The sequence below is a fragment of the Sus scrofa genome, chromosome 15, assembly GCF_000003025.6.
Source record: "Sus scrofa isolate TJ Tabasco breed Duroc chromosome 15, Sscrofa11.1, whole genome shotgun sequence".
Classification (NCBI taxonomy): domain Eukaryota; kingdom Metazoa; phylum Chordata; class Mammalia; order Artiodactyla; family Suidae; genus Sus; species Sus scrofa.
Window position 1 is genome coordinate 108,290,050 of NC_010457.5, and position 20,958 is coordinate 108,311,007.

At 36.9% G+C, this 20,958-nt stretch overlaps 1 protein-coding gene across 6 annotated transcripts in view; it reads left to right on the plus strand.

Annotated features, from left to right (window-relative positions):
* Positions 1–20,958, plus strand: part of PARD3B (par-3 family cell polarity regulator beta) — a 1,031,031-nt gene that overhangs the window by 407,593 nt on the left and 602,480 nt on the right. For all 6 annotated transcript variants that reach the window (XM_021075042.1, XM_021075045.1, XM_021075043.1 and 3 more), the window contains one exon: positions 2,609–2,780. In XM_021075042.1, the coding sequence (XP_020930701.1) occupies positions 2,609–2,780 (172 nt within the window). The remainder of the gene's footprint in view (positions 1–2,608; positions 2,781–20,958) is intronic.

Below are 20,958 nucleotides of genomic sequence, written 5' to 3' on the forward strand. Positions count from 1 at the left end.
ATGCTGAGATGAGGACTGGATGTACCATCTCTTAACAGCCAGCACCTGTGGTGCCCGTGGCCTTGTCTGGGCACCACAGCTTCAGGAACCACCTCTTCTTTCCAGGAGTAGAGACTGGATTCCCTCCATTCATCCAGACCTCCAGAGTAGGCTCCTCGGAGATAATTCCTGTCAATCATGGGATTGGAGGACAGACTAAGTAATTAATTAATCTAAGAGATGATGAGATTTGGGGAGCCTCCCGGTCTCACTGTCATTTTCAAGAACATCCTGTATTTGCCTGCATCTCCAAAGAGGAGAGTCTACATTGTTTAGGGCATAACATCCTCCTGGACAAACTGCAAATACTCCACAATGTAGCCTCCCCTCTTTTTTTTTTTTCCAATTTTCTTTTTGGAACATGGTTCCCACGTGGTCTGAATCCCTGGATTGGACCACATTCTATTGCAAATTACTATTTAATCTGTCATTTGGGGCAAAGAAGTCTCCAAACTATCCTGTTGTCCTATTAGATAAAAAGGTGTAACATTATTACTGTATACAGTGTGACCTTGCATGGATATAATAATAGTATGGAAAACAGTGAAGTATCTTAAGGAGAGATTACATAAGAACCATAGATAATGACTTATTTATGATTTATAAATTTTAATATTTTGTATTATACTTCTGATGGGTATTCTTTTTCCCTTTTCCCCAATATTTCAGGCACATAGGATGCACTAAGACTTAAGGATGTAGCGAGATGGAAAACAACACCAAACTGTTTGTAGTACCAGTATAAGCCACTTTGCCTAGCTGATTAGTGTTATTAAAATAAATGATACAAATATGTGTTAGAATTCCTCAGTGTGCAAAATTGAAATTATAATTATGTCACAGAAATAGTGATGAAAATAACACTCCTACCACATTTAAAAATTGATTTTATTTTCCTTTTCAGGATTCAAAGTGTTAAACTCTTCATTTTGGCCAGATGATTAGAAAGATATAGCTCTCCTGATTATTTTTATACTGGAATAATCTTTCATTATTAATCCATTTAAATCTTATCTCAGATCGGTTCATCAGTGCTACCAATTAAAAATAGAAAATGTATGTGCTCAATTTCAAGAATTAAAAATAATGCCTTGGGAATAGCATTTCTTTCCTGTGGTGAAAGGATTGTTGGATTTTCCAATTAAAGAAGTCTCCATACTGGAAATGAGTAGTCAATTATGAAAATTATTTTTGAATAGCCAATTTGCATATCCCTAATTGTATTCATTTCTTTTGAAGGACTGAACTTGGAATTTATAATGTTTTGATTGGTTACCCCTGCACTGGTGTTATTAATACTACTACCAACAAGGTTCCCCTATGAATGAGGCTTTGAGTGCCTTTCCTGAATAAATGTTTGAATGATAAGTAGGTTTGTTTTATTTAATGAATGAGAAGATCTAAAGATTTACTAGCAGTTTTCCAGATGTGCACACATGGCACTTCACTGGGTTGACAGTAGCATCCCTGAGCTTCATACCACACTCACGTTAGGAGTTTGTCCCCCATCAGCTGATGAGGGGCATTTCAAGTTCCTATGGTACTGCTGTCTACTGGCCAAAAATGCATTTTCAGCAGGGCTGCTTTTACCATTTATACAGCAGTGTTTGCACAATTACTTGATTATTTTATTATATGTTGCCTCTATTTTAAGAAACATTACTTGGAAATGGACAATTAAAAGTTGGATGTTAACAAGAAGCGTAGTTCTCTTGTATGAAATTAAGCTAAGATGAAGATGCAGATAATTAAGAGTTCTGATGGTTAATTTCATTAGACTGAAACCAGTCAACACAGCATTGGTTACGGAGGAAAAGAACAAAATTACAGGCGTGTATAAAAATGGGCTGTCTATGTGACCACGATAAACACAGATGGCCTGTAAATAAATATACATGTGTGTGTTTGTGTCTACTTGTTCTGATTGTGTCTAAAAGGACAGACAGAGTTAGGAATTTTATCCTGTCTTTAGCTCTCTGAAACCAGAATGTTCTATCCTGTTGTTCAACTTCTGCATATTCGACTTTCATTCTTAGTCATACTTTTTGTGTGCGTGTGATCTAATTTAGTACTTTTGATTATTTAATGTAACTAAACCAAATTGCAGTTTAATATTATAAATTTTAGGTATATCTGATCTTTCTTCTGATAACTTGTTTTATTGTTTCTACTTTTATTTATTTTTTAGAGTATCTTTAGTATCTTTATTCTGTATAATAGAGTATCTTTATTCTTGGTAACACTTATAAGAGGAAGAACTACTCATGTCCTTTTAAGCCTCTTAGAAAAGGCGGTGAGAGAAAGAGGCAGCCATTTCATTCCTTCAGGAGAGTTCAACAAAATTGGATCTCTATTTCAGGAATATATAAACAAACCATTAATTATTTCCTGGCCCTATTGCTTTTAGACAAAACTATTGAACTAAGAGTTCTGATACAGTCACGTTAAGGTTTTCAGTTTTAAGAGGTAATTTTTTTACAAAAGCAAATAAAGATGGCGATCAGCTAGACAGTGTCCATGTGATATGCGTGTCCTACAAAGTAATTAGTGTTGTTGGATTTGTTTGTAGCTGATTGCTGTGTTTGACGAACAAGAACCACTCCACAAGATTGAGAGCCCCAGTGGAAACCCTGCAGGCCGGCAGAGCCCAGATGCTTTTGAGACAGAAGTGGCTGCCCAGCTCGCTGCGTTTAAACCAGTTGGTGGGGAAATTGAAGTAACCCCTTCTGCTCTGAAATTAGGTAGGTGTATTTTTTAGTGGTCTGCTTCTTAACTGGTTGAAACACATCATTCTTGCTGGCTATAAGTCACTTCTTTGTTATGACTTATCATATTAGGGTTCATCTTTAAAAAAATAAAAATAAAACTGGTTTGTCTTTTTCTAAATTATTTTTTTACATAGTTCTTTGCAGCTGTTGATCTCAGGCAATGGATGCAATTTTTCTTGAATTGCTGGTGAATCTGAATCGCATACGCTTGAGGTAATATAGGGGAAGAGCTGAGCTATAAAAGATGAGTGAGGTTCATCTATAGCCTATGAGGACCCCTTTAAAAAAGTCCCTGAAAAAAGTCACTTGGAAAAAGCTAAGGGTTATCAAGGAATCCTAACTAGTAATAAAAGGTCACACACTTTATGTTTCAGCCACCTTTTTCTTCTCCACAAACTATGTATCTCAGAGTTTAGGGAAAACATTTTGAAGGTAGTTTCTTGATTCCATTCTACTGATTTGTTCCAACAAGAACTACTCATCCAGTGATTTTGTTAAGAATTCCTTTTTGGGGGGTACTATTTGTTTTGAAAGGCGTTGGTAGAAAGCGAAAAATAAACATTCTTCTAAAGTTTCAGTGAAATTTTGTTATTTTTTTCCTAGATAAATAATGCCATTTATTGGCGATATCTTTTGAAGTCAATTTTAGTTCCATTTAAGAGAGTAAAGTTGTGAAAATCCCCTCATAGTTTGGTACTTAAAATTATTTTTTATCCCTGTTGAATGTAGGCATACATTTTAAGACAGTTCTACATGTTGGTTATAGGTAAATTCTCAGGATAGAATTTTTTTTCCATTTTGTAAAGGGAATCATTTTTTTTTAAGCAAAGCATATACTTAAAAATTGTAAAAATCGTATATAATTCTTGCCATTTGAAACAAAATAGGTTGTAAAAGTTTATTTTATATAAATACTAAATATCCATATTTTGTACTAATTTTCTGGAAAGCATCTATAGTGCCCCTTTTAAAATAAACCAAGTGGAAATTAAGGACCTATCTTCTTCATAATTTGCCTCTATCTTTTGGAAACCAGGCTAGTGGAGCACTTCTACTGGAACTCAGGCATTGGAGGGCTTTGTGGCAGCTTCTTTCATCTGGAGCGAGGTTTGTGGCTTCAGCAACCTCACAGCCCTGTCATTCATTTGCATAATGGATGCCTTTTTATCCATTATGCAAATGGCATGGGAGGAAAATTAGGCAATAAGGGAAGATGAGGGGAGAAAATTGCTCTTGCTTGCTTTAATATTCTATTTATAAGCAAGCACTGTGGTCTTCGAAAGGCTGAACCTCAGAGCACCCCTCTGCCTGAAACTTCCGTTTTTTCACCTTTGTCTTACAAGCTTTCTCAGGCAGAAGAAAAAAAGTTTGTTTTTCTTTTAACTTTTTCAGCTTCTTTTCTCGAACGATCTGAGCAACATAACCTTAAAGGTAGGAAGAAAAGTAAGCTGAGGTTTCCCTCCTTTGAAAGTGGACTTTCTGCATCACTACTGATTGGATATCAGGCACAGATGTAAAACGATATTTATTCTTTGGTGACCACATGCCAGGCATGGAGCTCAAGGCAGTACACAGAGTATTCTAAATCCTTTACTCATAACAACTCATTGAAGCCGCCTAACACTGAGTTGGATTATATTATTCCCCTCATTTTAAGAGTTGGGGTTACAGGCATGGGGCAGTTAAGTAACTCCTTGAAAGTCAGAGGCTATTAGGTGGCAAAGTCAGGATTTGGACCCTTGCTGGCTCCAGTCGGTGTCCGAAACAATTTTGCTATGCTGTCTTTCATATGCTATTTGTAAAAGAATACATTGATATAATTTTCCTGAGATTCGCTTCATGAATATATACCAAGTTCCGAAAATGCTTTTTGGCTTCAAATCCCATTTCCCCTAGACCCATAGATGACACGATGAGATTGGCCAACCTTCACTTAAGTTAGGTGGTCAGTGTTGCCTTCCTGCCATTTGCTCTAAAGTGTGGCATCATTTCTAGTTCCTCCTTTTTCTTTCCACCATCCACACTTTCTTCAGCCTTCATGTTGACAACCGCTGCAGCAGGCCAGAGCTTCCTCATTGATGAGGCTACTTCAGAGGCCTCAAACTGACCTCTTTCTTTACAGTGCCTGCTTTCCCCAGAGGTGCCTTCCTACGTCACAAATCTGATTATGTATCTCCCCTGCTCCACAACTTCCAATGGCTTCCCACTGCCGGGAGAACCGTGTCCAAATGAGTTAGCAGGCTGCTGCAGATGGTTCCTCAGAATTAGCTGGAGGAATCTGGGCAGGGATGAATGATGAAGAAATTATCTCTCATCTGAATTCTAGTTAGACTGAGTACTTTGCATTTCTAGAACTTTAAAAGCAAAGACAAAAATATATATATTTTTTTTCAGGTTTCTCAAATAGAGAAATTAAAAGAGGAAAGTAAAACCATCAGCTCTGTTACCTGTTCATTCATTTTTCCTTCTGTTGCCCTCAGGGCAGGGTGCGGTCATGTGGTTTGTGCCTGCAAGGAAGGAGGGATGTGCTTGGCAACAGATGCAGTGCTCCTGGCTCTTCTGAGATGTGACCTGGTTATTCTGTCCTGCCTACCCCGAGACACTGTTTAGATGAAGAGTGGCAGGGAGTAGTCAGAGGAGGAATAAATAGCATGTGTGTTCCAGCGGTCTATCATTGCAGGGTGCCAGGACCCAGCCCTTCCTCCCTGACAGCTCTCAGAGGCTGCCATTGGAACTACTTCTCCTGCTCATGAGTCTCATTTGCCCAAGGTGGCATAGCAGAAGCAAGGCTGATTCTCCCTGCTTTTCTCACCCTGGAGATCCATTCAAGAAGATGAGGAATTGAACCATTAGAACTTCACATGCTTACCTTACTTAGGGCACCAATTAACAAATACTAGGAATCAAGATATTCTTACAGTTAGGTCTTGTTAATCACCAAAAATGTATATTTTAATGATATTGGAATAAAAACACACTCAACATTCAGTATAATTTTTATATCTCTTTCCAACACAAGATTAGTATCAATGAAATGTTGTTAGAAATTGACAGTCTTCCCCCGATACATGCAGACAGAGGTTAGCCCCACCTTTTTTTTCCTTTATCTTTTGCAGAAGTTTCTATTTCAAGCGCTCTTCAGGATCTGTCCACTTCTTTTCTGCCCACTTTTATTAGTAGCTTCTCTTCCACAGTCACCTTAACTTGCAGCTACCACAAGATAATTGCCATTCCCTAAATTTGCTACTTTCTTTCAAATCTCTGTTGTTGTTGTTTAGGTACCATTCCCTGCACCTGACTCTCCTTTTTGCCTCTTTTTCTGTTTGGTGAAATTGTGTGGATCTTTTAAGTCCAAGCTCAAATATGACCTTGTTTTTGAAGCCTTGCCCAAATCTTCAAGACCGTACAGTAAGTGTACCATAAACATACTTCTTAATTCTTCAACAACAAAAGGATATGAAGATGAAGGCATTTTCTATGGACTAAATGGGGTTCATCCATTTGCATCCTATAAGCTAATAGTGTATATGCTTTTAATTTGTAAAAATGAGCTTTAAATCAAGTGGGCAACCACATAATTGCAACTTCATTCATCTAGATTATCTCCTACCATTTATTTTGTAATAGATTTTCTAAAGTAATGCAAAATGACTAAGTCCTGACTCAGGCCTAACTAGCAAATCATTGTAACACTTCAAGATTTTGTTTTTGAAGTTGGCTAGTGCACTTTACTGCGTAGACTAGAGATCGCTAATATAAGAGTCTATTTTTAAAAAAAGAGATACAGTGGAACAAACACCGGGTAGAATAGCAAAGAATCATATTCACAGAGTTCATCTAGACTTTAAAAATCACCTAGTTCAGAATTTTCCAGGTCGTCTTGATGGAACCCAATGGTACTTCTTAACATGTTTCACAATTTCAAGAAATATTTGAGTCTAGTTAATTAATAACATTTATTGAGCACTTAAGTTCTAGATGCTATTGTAACTCATTCATATTCACTCTTTATGTGCCCAGCATTGGTTATGCCAGAAGGGAAGAGAGGGATGCAGAAGAGTATTGAGTAGGCTCTAAAGAATCCTAATACCATTTAGAAATCCTACAGCAAAGAAACCTACCTTCACTGGGAAGAATCCTCGACACCTCTTAGAACAACTTTTGTGAAATGCTGGTCTGTTAGTAGACAGTTCTATAGTATTTCATATTAGCAATTTCCTAGACAATTAACATTATTTTACAAATGACCAAAGGAAAGCTTAAGGGAGACTTAGTATGTGCTGTCATGTCAAATACCTAGTTGGTTAAAGGAGTAGAATTTGAACATGCATCTCCTGACTTTCAGCTACATGACATTTTTTTTTAATTAATTGTAGGTTTCAATTATCTCTATCTTTTAATACTCTATGGGATAAAATATCAACTTTTTTCCTTTTGGTACTGAAAGAGTGTCAGTTGATAAATAGACACCATGAATAGTTGTAAATGAAAAGCTACTAAGTGAAGAAAGACCAGAAAAGTAAGATGGGGACATTTATTTTAACTCTGTAAGTGTTAGAAATGAATATGTTCCTGTTTCTTCCTCCCCTGTGTGGGTGCCCACATGTGCTTGCATGGATGTATCTATGTTTGGGGGAAAATGGCACCAAAACAAATATGCTAGTATTTGGGATACCTGGGTAATTTTTTTCTATATTGTAGATACTGTTGTACTTTTTGACATTTCAACTATCTGCGTGTAGGACCTTCTGTAAATAAAACAAAATAGTGAGGATGCTTACTTTGAAGTTTGGAATAATAAGAGTCCTTCAGCCTTCCCCCAACTAATCCTTAATGCTGCCTTTCTGAACAGAGGCACCTGACCCCCTGCTTCTCCCCAAAAGCCCTCATAAGGCCTCCATCCAAGGTTGGCCCAACCCTTTTCCCTTGAGAAACACTAATGTGGAGCTGGTCTCAGGCTCTGCAGTATTTGATCTAGCCATTTCCAGACAAGTCATTTAGTCAGTATCTCTCACATTTTTTCCCAAACAAAAACTAAATCAGAAAACATGAGGCATTCATAAAAGTGACTATTCTGAATTGAGATGGGTCACTTCTCCTTGTGTACACACTTGCATATCCCCCTCAGCCACAATTTTCTCATCTCTAAAATGGGCCTTTCTTGCTCTAATGGGGTCTGATTTTCCCTGGAGAATGTCGTTCATCCCAAGCTGAATTTGAATATGGTTTCACATCCCTGTCAATTTCCATCCCAGAGCCCAAATTAATGAGTAGTTTTATTTTGGAACTTTTGGTAATTTTTCTCCATATTCTTGACTGAAATTTGCTATTTTGGCTTAAGCTTCCATGAGAAAAGATCTCAAGTTACAGTTATTTTAGCAATGCAATTTAAACAGTGTATCAGGATAAAAGGTATTTTAAATTTCATTGTTGCCACTCTTGTGATCTGTATTACCCAGATATAAAGCACTTTGATTAAAGTTTGAAGTTGAAATGGTATTGAATTTATTCTCCTCTTGTTGTCAAACTTTGAAGATGAGATACTTGCTATTTGAAAGTGATTCCTGTTTTTGAGACTTGAAAGCCAAAAGGTGCCTCAGATGCTTTATTGTTTCCATGTGTGTTTGTGTTTCTTCAAAACTGAAATGAAAATTATGATTGTATGTCTGTTGTAATAGAATTATTTTCAAAACAGTGAGTTCTCTTCTCTTTATTTTCAGTAGTTCCTAGATAATACGGTCTAACCGTAGATTAGTGTTGGAAGTTGTGACCATTTTCTATCTGATTTTGCCTAATTTACTGCATAAGGGAAACATATGGGATCGTTTGTCTGAATTTTTAAAGAAACCAAATCCCTTTATGGCACTGATCTTCAGGAAAAAATAAAGAAGGGGGAAGTTTATCCCTTTAATTAGGCTGCAGTGTGTAAGTAGCTGCTGTGCCCATAATGTGAGTTTAAGTATTGGCATCTGATCCTAGACAAACACACTTACACCACACACATAGCAGAACGAAAGCTCAGAGCCGGGCCATGGTTCTGCCGGAGCCTTTGAATTCTGACTACAAAGTACCCAGGCCGGTGAGGGTTCCTTGTTACTGGAAGCTCTCTGCAGTGGGCGGTGAAAACCCAAGTTGAACTGACCGGGGAACTGAGGTCATTTTCTTGGGTGACTCCATAAGTCAAAATTTGGTCATTGAGTTTCATCCTGTTTTTTTCCTCTTGGGCCTGACTATTCAAAAGTTAACAGCGATAGAGTAGCTTTCCTTTCTTTTCTTTTTTCTTCCCCGGGAGCTTGGTATTTTTCCCATGTAGGCTTAGATGAATGATGTTGTAATTAGCTATGGTAACCTTGCCAGACTCTCATCAATCAGTCATGGCCACGTGATCATCAAAGGGTGCACATGCTTTTCTGGTATGATGGTAGCTATATCAGGACTAAAGAGATCGAAACATTCTAGCCCCTTTCTGGTTCTAGAACAACGGTTCTTTCTTTTGCTATTGTTGTTTTGGGTTTTATTTTAGTTTGTTTTCACAGTAGGTGAAAATTGATGGGTAAGGGGTGGGGGTGGTACAGGGAAAGTCAGATTAGACATTGAATATTTTTAAAAATTTGTAATACTCTGGAAAAGGGTTTGAGGCACTTGGTTAAGGGAGAGACTAAAATTAATATCTAAAAACAAGCAATGCGTAGCAAATATTTAAAGGTCATTACTAAATACAAGTAATTTCTGTTTGTGTTAATGAAGTAAAAATGTGAATCACAGTTGAAATATGAAGTTTTCAGTATCCTGGGCCTTGCTTCCTGAATAACTGCAGATGAATGGTCAATGTAAAACTACTTCATAGACAAGCATTCAGTTCATAATATTCTGTTAAAAAAAAGAAAATAGTATGATGAATTTTGCTTGAAACTTTCCTATATTCTTGTAAATGTCTTTTAAAGGGATACTATTTATTAAATTATAGAATGTTAAGCAAGGGAAAATAATTTTTTTATTATTATTATTTTTTAGGGCTGCACTTGTGGCATATGGAGGTTCCCAGGCCAGGGGTCTAATCGGAGCTGTAGCTGCTGGCCTTCATCAGAGCCACAGCAACACAGGATCCGAGCCGCGTCTGCGACCTACACCAGAGCTCATGGCAACGCCAGATCCTTAACCCACTGGGCAAGGCCAGGGATCGAACCCGCAACCTCATGGTTCTTAGTCGGATTCGTTAACCACTGAGCCACGATGGGAACTCCATAATTAGTATCACTCTAATAGGACTATTTTCATTTTTCTGTTTACTATCCAGTTTATCTTTGTATTTTAATCCTAAATCGATTCTTTTTTTACACCTGCTCAGTCCTCCTCTTGTCTATTTTTTTTAATTTGTATACTCTGTTTAATGGCTAAATTTTGTATCTAAATTGGTACTAAATTGGCTATACTCTAATAAAAAATATTAAAGGGGATTTACATTTAGCTATTTACCCCTAAGTGTAAGATAATATTATAGAAATCAAGCTTTTATTCTAATTCATCTCCAGCTATATTTTCTAAGTTGATTATATGACCTCAGAGAAAAAAAAAAAAAACAACCCACTGAGTTCACTATCTCCCCTTTGGCCTCTTGCTCAAGCTGGACCTACACTGAGACAGAGTCTGCAGATCCTCTCATAAACAAAGGGAATGAAAGGTTACCTTCCTACTGCTCACTTGATATTAGACCCCAGGGTTTTCAAGCCTCTTTTGCAGATTGCTTTTAATAGTGAGCACAGTGAAACTCTGTTTGCAAAGGCCTAGTTCCTAACCAGTGAAAATATTTTCAGCTAAACTGTCATAGTCACCTCCTTGTAGTTCCCTGGACCACTGATAAAATGATTTTTGATTTGTCCTTTTAATAAAAGAAACCATTGTCCTCTTCCTCTTTCCTCTCCATGCCCCCCCTCCAACACACACACCCATAATCTTTCCTTCCTCCCTTCCCCACCCATCATTGCAACTCCCAGCTTCCTTTCTTATAACCACTCCCCAACCCCCTTCTATTCAAGTACTAAGAGACAGTCAAGCAGAGTGACCAAGGCCCTCATTCTGTTTTTTAGAGCCTAGTTGGGTCTATTACAGAATACTTTCATATTACTTATCTGTATTAAAAATTTCCTAACTTATGACTCAAATTTTTATAAATATAAATCTTTGCAGCCATAAAATAAATTTCTCATAAATTTCTAATCACAAACAAATTATTTATAATAACCATGCTGAGTTTCCCTTGCAATGTGAAATTCAAAAGAATCTTGCCAACAGTGCAAAATATGGTAAAGCCTCTTTTGCACTAACAATTTAAATAGAAGGTTCAGCCTTTGGGACTTTTTCTCTGGGTGTGTGCCCGTATGTTTACGCATGCACGCACATAGGATTTTTTTTTTCTCTTTCTGCCCAGATGGGCAAGGGGGAAAAAATCCACTAATTTAATTATTTACAGAAGATCCATCTTAAGGACAAGTCACTCAGAGTTGGACACGCTTTTATGACTGGCGCAGGATTTTCTCATTTGCTTTATCTGATAAAGCCATATGATGAATTATACCCCAATATACACACATTTGGTTATTTCCTTGCTCGATACCCATTTTGAAATTTTACTAAGATCTTGATTTGGCCCAGTGAATGTAAGAAATACTGAAATAGCTTGATCTGTTCATTCTTGCGTCCCAAAGTGATAAGGAAAGGCGACAGCCTTTGCTTAACAATTGCCTTAAGAAAAGCTCTCGTGTTTACCCTTTTTTAAAATGTTTACCAGATAAAATAAGACAACCTCTCAGATATCAACCACCACATCCTCTCAATTTATCATTGAAAAAAAATCCATCCATCATATAATATTCACAAAATGGTACTCATTCTGTTTGTAGGTCTAATGAGAAAATCTTGATAGCTATAAATATATATATATAGGTAATCCTCTAAAAATACCAGAAAAATTCTGATTTTTAAGATTATAAGACTCTGCTAAATTCCTCAAACTTCTTTACAGATGGAAGAAATTTGGGGCTTTATTTTATTTTATTTTTCTCTTCTGTGTGTAAAATTATAGGAAATTATATGGTGCATCTTGCTCATTTTCTTTTTTGTTTATGTGGAAGACTTAACTATGATTACTTAATGCATGTGTATGGGATATGACATGATCAAGGAAAATAAATGAGAGTAGGCTCTTGCCTTACCACAACCTATTTAAAACCATAGTACTTGTCTTTGGTGTTTTAAGATAATATTGACTAAAAAAGCCATTACTTCAATGTCATATTTCTTGAAGCTGTTGATAAGAATGGTGTTTCCATATCCTTTTGCACTCTTTGTTCTGAAAAATGGCATGGATAACAACTGCAAGCTGAATGGCTTTGTGTCATCTGGTTCTGCATAATTGTGATGATCAATTAAACTCTCCTGGTGTTTTTAAAACAAATAGACTTTGTGCCCCAGAGATCTGGAAGCATGAGGCAAACTTATTTTAGTCACAGTTCAGGAATAATGTTCTTTGACCTCATGACTTTCGTTTGGTGTTACACGTAACTGCCATTATGGCAGAGAGTTCACCATTTGCACAATTGACATCTGCTCTGTTTAGATGATTGTGCTTAAGAATATAAGGAAGGGAATCCGTCTATTTAATGTCAGTGCTCCAGAAGATGGTGGTGTGCCTGTCACTGACTTCAGTTAATCAATCATTATTTATTGCAATAGATGAAAAGTATTATGCTAGGCTTCCAGAGGCATATAAAAGAACACAAGTCATGAACTCATTCTCAAGCAGCTTACTATCTAGTGGTCTTAAGACAAATTACTGAGTGAGTCTCTTAACTTCGTTAGGTTTCCATTTTTATAATTTACAACTGTTGCTATAATAATACAGAGCATGCAATTACAAAACCTTACAGCTGAAAACAGATTTTACCACATAAGTAAATGTAGACATACACAACAGCTTCTGTGTGCACCATGAATCATGTGTGACATCTCCTTGTAGCTTGGTTAATTGTCTTTTATTTGCATCTTTGGTTGATAGTGAGGTTCATGGAAATAATAAAACGTCAATTTTGTAGTCTGTGTTTCTACAGTTTTCATTGACTCTATTTTGGGCAGTGTTGGTTGTACCTCATAGGTGACCAGAAATAACTAGGATCCCTCGTCTTTGACTACCAACCAACAATGCCCTGTGCTGCCCAAGTGATGTCTCCAAGGATCTAATGGGCTGATTGATGAGTATGTATCAATTCATCTATCTATTCTTCTCCCTAAAGACATTCTAGTGAAGTTGGAGACCAACTGCCCTGGTGAGTTGATGGAATGCCCTGTTCAGGAGAACTAGATGTGCTCTAGTCAGGAAGTAGAGTTCAGTGACCCACTCTTTCTTTGTCACTGATTACTAGATAAATTATTGATTGGACCCAAATGGTAATCTTTCTTTTGCAAATCTGTAGGCTATACCTCAGCCTAATTTGTGTACGTCATACAGAAAGCTTAAGTTCTCTGTTTAGGCCCTCCATTCTTCTCACTCAAAATTCTCCTGGAGAATGCTCAAATTGTCTAAATATGATTGTCCTGAACATGAATTCCTCTATACCGGGCTGTGATGGGAAGTAACATTTTCCATTTTGGAAAATTTAGAAACGTTTAGAGAATGAGTTTTGTGTTATTGCTCCTTTTCAGACCTTTTTAAAAACTTGCTCAAAAATTAATTTTCTTGGCACCCCTTGGTGCACAGCAAGTTAAATAGCTGGTGTTGTTACTGCAGCGGCCCCCAGGGTGCTCCTGTGGCACAGGTTCGATCTCTGGCCTGGAAACTTCCACATGCCACAGGCATGGCCCCCAAAATATTTTCTTTAAAAGTCATTCCTCAACTACCTTCTTAATGGTCTATTTTTCTTTTTTCCTTTTTTTTTTTTTGGTCTTTTTGTCTTTTGAGGGCTGCACTTGCGGCATATGGAGATTCCCAGGCTAGGTGTCTAATCAGAGCTGTAGCCACCGGCCTACACCACAGCCACAGCAACACCAGATCCAAGCCACGTCTGCAACTTTCACCACAGCTCACAGCAATGGCGGATCTTTAACCCACTGAGTGAGGCCAGGGATCAAACCCGCAACCTCGTGGTTCCTAGTCAGATTTGTTTCCGCTGAGCCATGACAGGAACTCCAAAATAGTGTTTTAGCACTTATTTGGTAGTTGTCATCAATTTGATATACTAATGGGGTGTCTTTACAAGAATTTTCTAGCTGGAAAAATTAAGTTAAACAAAATTCTTGTCTGTAATTATCTTCTTAAAAATTAGTTCTTTCCTTCATATTCAAAGTGTAATCTGAATGTATATTTGACTTAATATCTTCTTTATATCTTAATGAAAGAAGTAGCCAGTGCATTATTTCCAGAAGAAAACAATGGATGGAGAAAGATATAGATTATATATTACATATTTACTTCACAACAGTAGAATGTAGAAGTTGAGTATAAGTCATAGAGCAAGACTCGCAAGTCAGATAGGACTCTGTTGTTTACAAATTAGGTGATAATAACAGGTTATTTAACATCACTGTGCCTCAGTTTTCTCATCTATAAAATGGAAAATATTAATAATGACCAAATGGAGTTGTTGTGAGCGTCAAAAGCACTTGTATGTGTATAAATATAAAATGCTTAGAATAGTGCCTGCCATGTAATGTGGCAAATAATTACTGGTCACTATTGCTATTTTTATCATTGTATTTATTATTTTCTTTTTTCTTTTTTCTCTTTTTTTTTTTCAAGTGGCTGCACCTGCAGCATATGGAAGTTCCCAAGTCAGCAGTTGAGCCACAGTTACTGTAGAAGCAACGCTGAGTAGTTATGCCATGAGCCATACAGAAAGTCCATATGTACTATTGGTTATTTGTCAGAAAGTTATAAAATCTCCTTGTGTTTATGTAATTGCTGGTTTGATTGGGCACTTTGTTCTCTTGTTTTCAACTTTCAACCCCTGACACTATGTTCTCTTGTTTTCAACTTTCAACCCCTGACACTATGTTGTTCTCTTTTTCATAAATGTAGATTCTGGTCATCTAAGGCCTTCTTCTTTTCTAAGCTACAAAATAAAATGTGTTTTTCCTCTCTTCAGGCTTACAAGATAAATGGTAAAATGGTTTATTGAAGCCAAAACAATACCTAGGACATTAATCAGAGTAATATAATTGCTGCGGAGTTTTCAAATAATTCCTTTGTGCTTGTTTTTAGGGTTTTGTAGAAGGGTAATTGCTTTGATTCTTTTTATCTTTACTTAAGTTCTTCACTTTCATGTCCTCACCCTGATTCATCATATTGTCTATAAGTGTGTTCTTTTAGAATCGGTAAGTGCATGCTCTTCATGTTTGACAATAACTTTACCCAAGAGAGTAAGGATACATTTTGGAGGTTGTCACCCTCATCCAACTGGCCTAGAATCCTGGATGAGTCAGGTTGGCAGCAGGAAACAGATGACATGCTCAAAGATGTAATGGAAGAGAATTTAATAGTGAGATTATTTATGAAAGTGAAGCACTCAAGTTCTGAAACAATCTGAGAGCCCTTACCAGCCCAGCCCTGAAAAGGGAAATGATTCTTACCAATCTGGTAAGAGCTATAGATGTGGGAGAAATGTCCTTAGAGCATCTGAACCTGCGATGCAAGGTTGTTCAGTCATCACTTTCAAAGATGGAGCTGGCCCTTTCTTTCTACCCCCCTTTCTTCCTGCTGGTCCCCCAACATGGCCATATCCAGCTGGGAGCCAAAGGGAAATTGGTCTGTGTGATGTACTAAATTGCTGAGTGGAAGTCAGCCTCCTGAGGCCTGAGCCGGGCTTAAAAGACTGGGGACTGTTCCAGAGAGCAACATGGAGATCACCCAGAACAGATACCTTGTCTGTGTATCCCTGAGGTGATTTTTTATATAATCAGTTGATTATATGTTTGGCATAGAACTTATCCACTGGAACTTAGAAATCATTGGATTCTACGTTGTTCTTCAAGGTGTCATAATTCAGTGCAATAGTTCTCTTGTCTTATCCTTTTTTCCTTAAGTTGGGACATAGCATAGGTGATATTTCTATATACAGCACTGTGAAATGGAGTACCCTCTTTATGTCGTATTTCTATTGTGCTGACTATGATTCTACTACCTTTGTAACTCAATCAGTAAAGCACATTAGCTTTCAGTTCACAAAAAAAAAATTGGATTGAATATGCTTTTCTCTGTCTTTTCCTTTCAAACTTTCATAGAAATGACTGCTCAAGTGAAAATAAGGGAGGCAGTAATAGATTAATAATAACACTGGAAAGTGGAAGAAGGGGAATGAAGAGTGAATAGAATTAGATTACCAGGTGACTCAGACTTCATGCTGCCCTACAGTAAAGGCTTCCTGCTTCTGGCATTGAGCAATAGCCTAGGGTGGAGGTGGACAGCTTGCCTGACTGCTCACTGGGCATGCTTGTTGAAGTGAAGCCTGTCAGCAAACATGCTTTATCATATCACCTACCTAATTCAGAGGAGAATTTTGTTCAGAAAAGATGCATGTATTGGCAGGAAAAACTGAAGCTACTTGCTGTTCTTAAGCCACTGAGCATCTCATTCAGAAATATGAATGGGCAGCTACCACTCAGCAGACATTTAAGGGAACAACAGCTCAAAAGATGACTCTAGGATAGAATTGACAAGACAACCTTGGAGAAGAACAAAAAAGCTGGAGGAGCAACCCTATCAGATAACAAGATTTACAAAATTAAAATAATTTATTCAGTGTGATTTTGGCTTAAGGGCATATAAATGGCATAGAGTAGAAAATTCCAGCAGTAGACCTTCTGCCATTAGTTTTATGTCATGTATGACACTGCTGGGTGGTGAGGAAGGGATGATGTCAAGTCAGGTCAGTATCTATATAGAAAACAAAAATTAATCCCTACCTCACACCTTATACAAAAATCAATGCTAGAGAGATTATAGGCATAAATATGAAGGAATAGCACCCCCCCAAAAAAAAAAGACACACAGGCACATACACAAATAGACACACTATAGAAGACATAATATGGAAAATGTGCATAGCTTTTTAGTTTTATTTATAAAACAGGACGTAAGTGCTAGCCATAGGAATAATTTTGATAGATTATGTAAAATAAAGAACTTCTGTTAATTAAAAGATACCATTAAAAAAGTGAAAAAGCAAAGCTGTAGACTCTGAGAAGATATTTGTAATAAATATATACAACAAAGGGCCATGCCCAGAATCTACAAAGAACTCCCCCAATTGATGAGAAAAACAGACAACTCAATAGGAAAATGGAAAGAACTCTAATAGGCCCTTCATAAAGTAGATATTTAAGTGGTTAATAAATATATAAAAGGGTGTTCAGCTTCATTAATCTTCATGGAAAGGCACATTAAAACCTTGCAAATTTGACAACAAAATAAATAGCATGGTATTGACTTGTAAACTAAAATTTAAAGTAAATTTATATGAGTCTATAGTGATAGAAATAAGTGATGGATTGAATAAAAAAGGTGGTAGTAGTGAGAAAGAACAAATCTTCCTTACGGAGGAGTTCCAAATAATATATGTAGAATAGAAACTCCTTCTTCCTTGAGTGTGGGCTGGGCTTGGTCACTCACTTCCAAAAATAGGATATGGAAGTAGAAAAGTAGTAAATGTACGGTGGTGAAAACTGGCCAACACTACCTGAATGAATTGATTAAAATTATCATCACAAGGGAGAAGTCCACCAATATCATGTTCCCTCCTACGGTCTGATGAGCAGAGTATTTCATGGTAGTGCTGCTCTTCCTGAAAATCCACCATCCCAGGCTAATCCTGAGAAAACATTAGACAAATTAATAACTGTAAATTTGTTCAGCCTCTATGGAAAATGGTATGGAGATTCTCAAGAAAATTAAGATGGGACTACAGTATGACCCAGATATTCCACTTCTGAGTATTTAACCAAAGAACAGGAAAACATGAATTTGAAAAGATACATGCACCTCTGTGATCATTGCTGCATTATTTGCAATAGCTAAGATATAGAAAAAAACCTCAGTACCCATCAACAGATGAATGGATAAAGATGATGTGGGGGATATGTGTATCTGAGAAGATACTTGTAATAAATATATCCAACAAAGGGCCATGTATGTATCTCCCACATCATCTTTATCCATTCATATAAGTATACATCTATAATGGAATTTTGCTCATCCATAAAAATGAATGAAATCCTGCCACTTGGGACAGTAGGGACGGACCCTAAAGATATTATGCTAAGTGAAATAAATTAGATGGAGAAAGACAAATACCCAAACACTATATGATTTCACTCATATATGGAATCTAAATCTAACAAAAAATTCAAAAAATGATATAAAAACAAAATCATTGATACAGAGCATGGATTAGTGGTTATCAGAAGATTGAAAGGTGGGCAAAATAGGTGAAGGGACTCAACAGCTGGACTTGTGATACTTATGACTTTGTAGTATAGACAGAAGTTGACTTATACACACTTGTACACACACACCTGAAACTTGTACACACACCCACATACATACATATAAAACATTTTAAATTGGTGGGGGCATATATATAAGTAGTGGGCAAAGAATGTGAGGGACATTATTAGAGAACCTTGAAACCACTCTATTTTTTAAGGGTAAGTTATTTGCAAGTTAGATGAATGGCTTGAAACATACCCATCCACTCTTTGGAGGAATTGCTCACTCTCTTTTCTCCATTATTAGAGAACCTTGAAACCACTCTATTTTTTAAGGGTAAGTTATTTGCAAGTTAATGAATGGCTTGAAACATACCCATCCACTCTTTGGAGGAATTGCTCACTCTCTTTTCTCCAACTCACACACCAAGCTAAGAGGTTCAGGAATCACTGTGACCATGGCCCGCTTTGAGAACGGTTACAACCCTCACTTCCCCAAGATCCACCCCATTAGACACACCAGTTCAGGGGCTTGGCATCAGCTTTCCTGTATCATAAGAATGCTTGTTCATATTTCAAAACAATAACAAGACACTTCACTTAGAGTATTTAAATTCAAGCTTGAAGATTTGAATTAGGTATATGGCAAAAGGGAGAAAAGAAAGTTTTCTAAATAAGCCTATTGAAATGGAGAAAGAACTACATCATTGCCTCTATATGATGTATAACAATTCAGTGTTAAATAGACTGTGCGTATTTACTCAGTGATTCAGTCACTTTAGACCTAAAAAGGAATTAGTCACCATATCTAATGAACATTAAGATATCTTATAAACTGTAATATACTCTGTAGGAGTTGTCTTTTTGTTTGTTTGTATGCTTGATTTTACTTAAGGGGAGACTTCCCAATTGTGGGTGTCTATAATGATACTGAAGGCAATTATCTAAATCTAGAACAACTGAAGGTACTTCACCTGAGGCATGAAATAATGGGGATACTTCCTGTTTTGTTTTGCTTGGATTATCTGGATAATTGCCTCCATTTGCCACCTGACATAGTGTAAGCAGACACAGCTTGAGTGTTTTCCAGGAGGTTGTTACTTGAGGTTTCTTAGCACAGTGACTTGAAGCTGGGGCAGTTGATATTGAGAAATTCTAATGGGACAGTGCAATTTTGATTGTCTACCTGCTTGTTGGGTCTGATGATTTTTAGACATATAAGAATTTCTTTGTTTGGTAATTTCTCTCTTAAATAGTATTGGTTCGATCTTGAGTAAGGATATTTGCTAACTATGTATCATGATCCTAATCAACTGAGTGTGTATTGTGGATTGAAACTCATGAAGTTTCAAGCTGCGGTTTTGGTAAAGAATACATCCAAAAATGTTTGTGTGTGTTGAATGGATGGAGGAGTAAAAGAAGATGGGGAAGGAATGCAGTTCTCTTTAAGGTAAGTAAAAATATAAGTCAAAATCTGATGTTATTCAATTCATCCAGCGAATGTAGTTGATAATTTGGAGGAGAAAATTCACCTTGTGTAGAAAACATTCAGTTGTTTTATTATGTGTTAAGCACCTAAATCAAAATTATTTAATTTTTTTCTGGATCTGAGAATATCTTCGTTGTATTTATAGTGTAATGGATAAATTAGCAAAAGAATTTTTTAAAAGATACATTTTATTTTCAAAGATCTTGGCTTATTTCATTTGACAAACATTAATAGAACTCTATTAAAATGTGTTGATATCAGTCAATACTTTTCAATCTTTTCATTGGTCAGTTGAGAATAATTAAAATATACCTTTTTTGAAGTATAAATGCTACTACTTTATCACTGAAATTGTTGAAGTTTCCTGTTGAGGATGGAATGGAATCAAAATTGTGTAACACTCAAGAGGGAAGATTTGGTGAAATAATTTTGCAGAGTTTCAAATTTAGCTTAGTCATTGCCACGGCCCCCAAGAGAAGTTCCCTTTCTGTATTTAATATGAATCTTGTTAATATTAAAGATAAATGTCTGTAACAGGTAAGCCCCAAAGTGAGGTTGCTGGATAAGTGAGTTGTTAGTTTTTCTGGGAAGTGCACAACTCAGTAGCAGGTAATAGATTGGTCCTGGAATTTGGAGGATGGGTTTTCTCTTGAGGACTCAAAATTAATGGTTAGAAAGAGTAGGGTCATTTATGCGTTGGAAGTGGGAGACCATCCCCCCTCCACCCAATTGTGCACTTAGATAGGGGTTTAATGGTGTGGATCTATAAACTGAGAGTCCACTGGAACTACCCACTTGGTAGAAGTGATGTCAAGGAGGCATGGCCTAATCACTAGGGGAAAGAATAGTCCATCTTTGCTCTACTCTTGCCCTAGAGGACTTCACAGAGTCTTAATTCAACAAGTGTTTAAGCAAGAATACAACACAGCTCCAACACCAGCAAAGCTTTCTCTACAGTATTTGAAACATCTAATAAAGGTTTTAGGCATCGCCTCTAAGATCAGTGGTAATATTGTGGCTACCAGATTAAGAACTCTTTGACTCAGTCTCCCTCCCAAATTTCCCTTTCCCCTTCTCTCTTTCTCTCAAGCCTTCCTCTCCTTTTTCTTTCTCTCTTCTTTCCTTAAATCATCTTTCTGTCCTCTTCTAATTTCTTCCTTCCCTCTTACCATCTCTTGACTTTCCTTT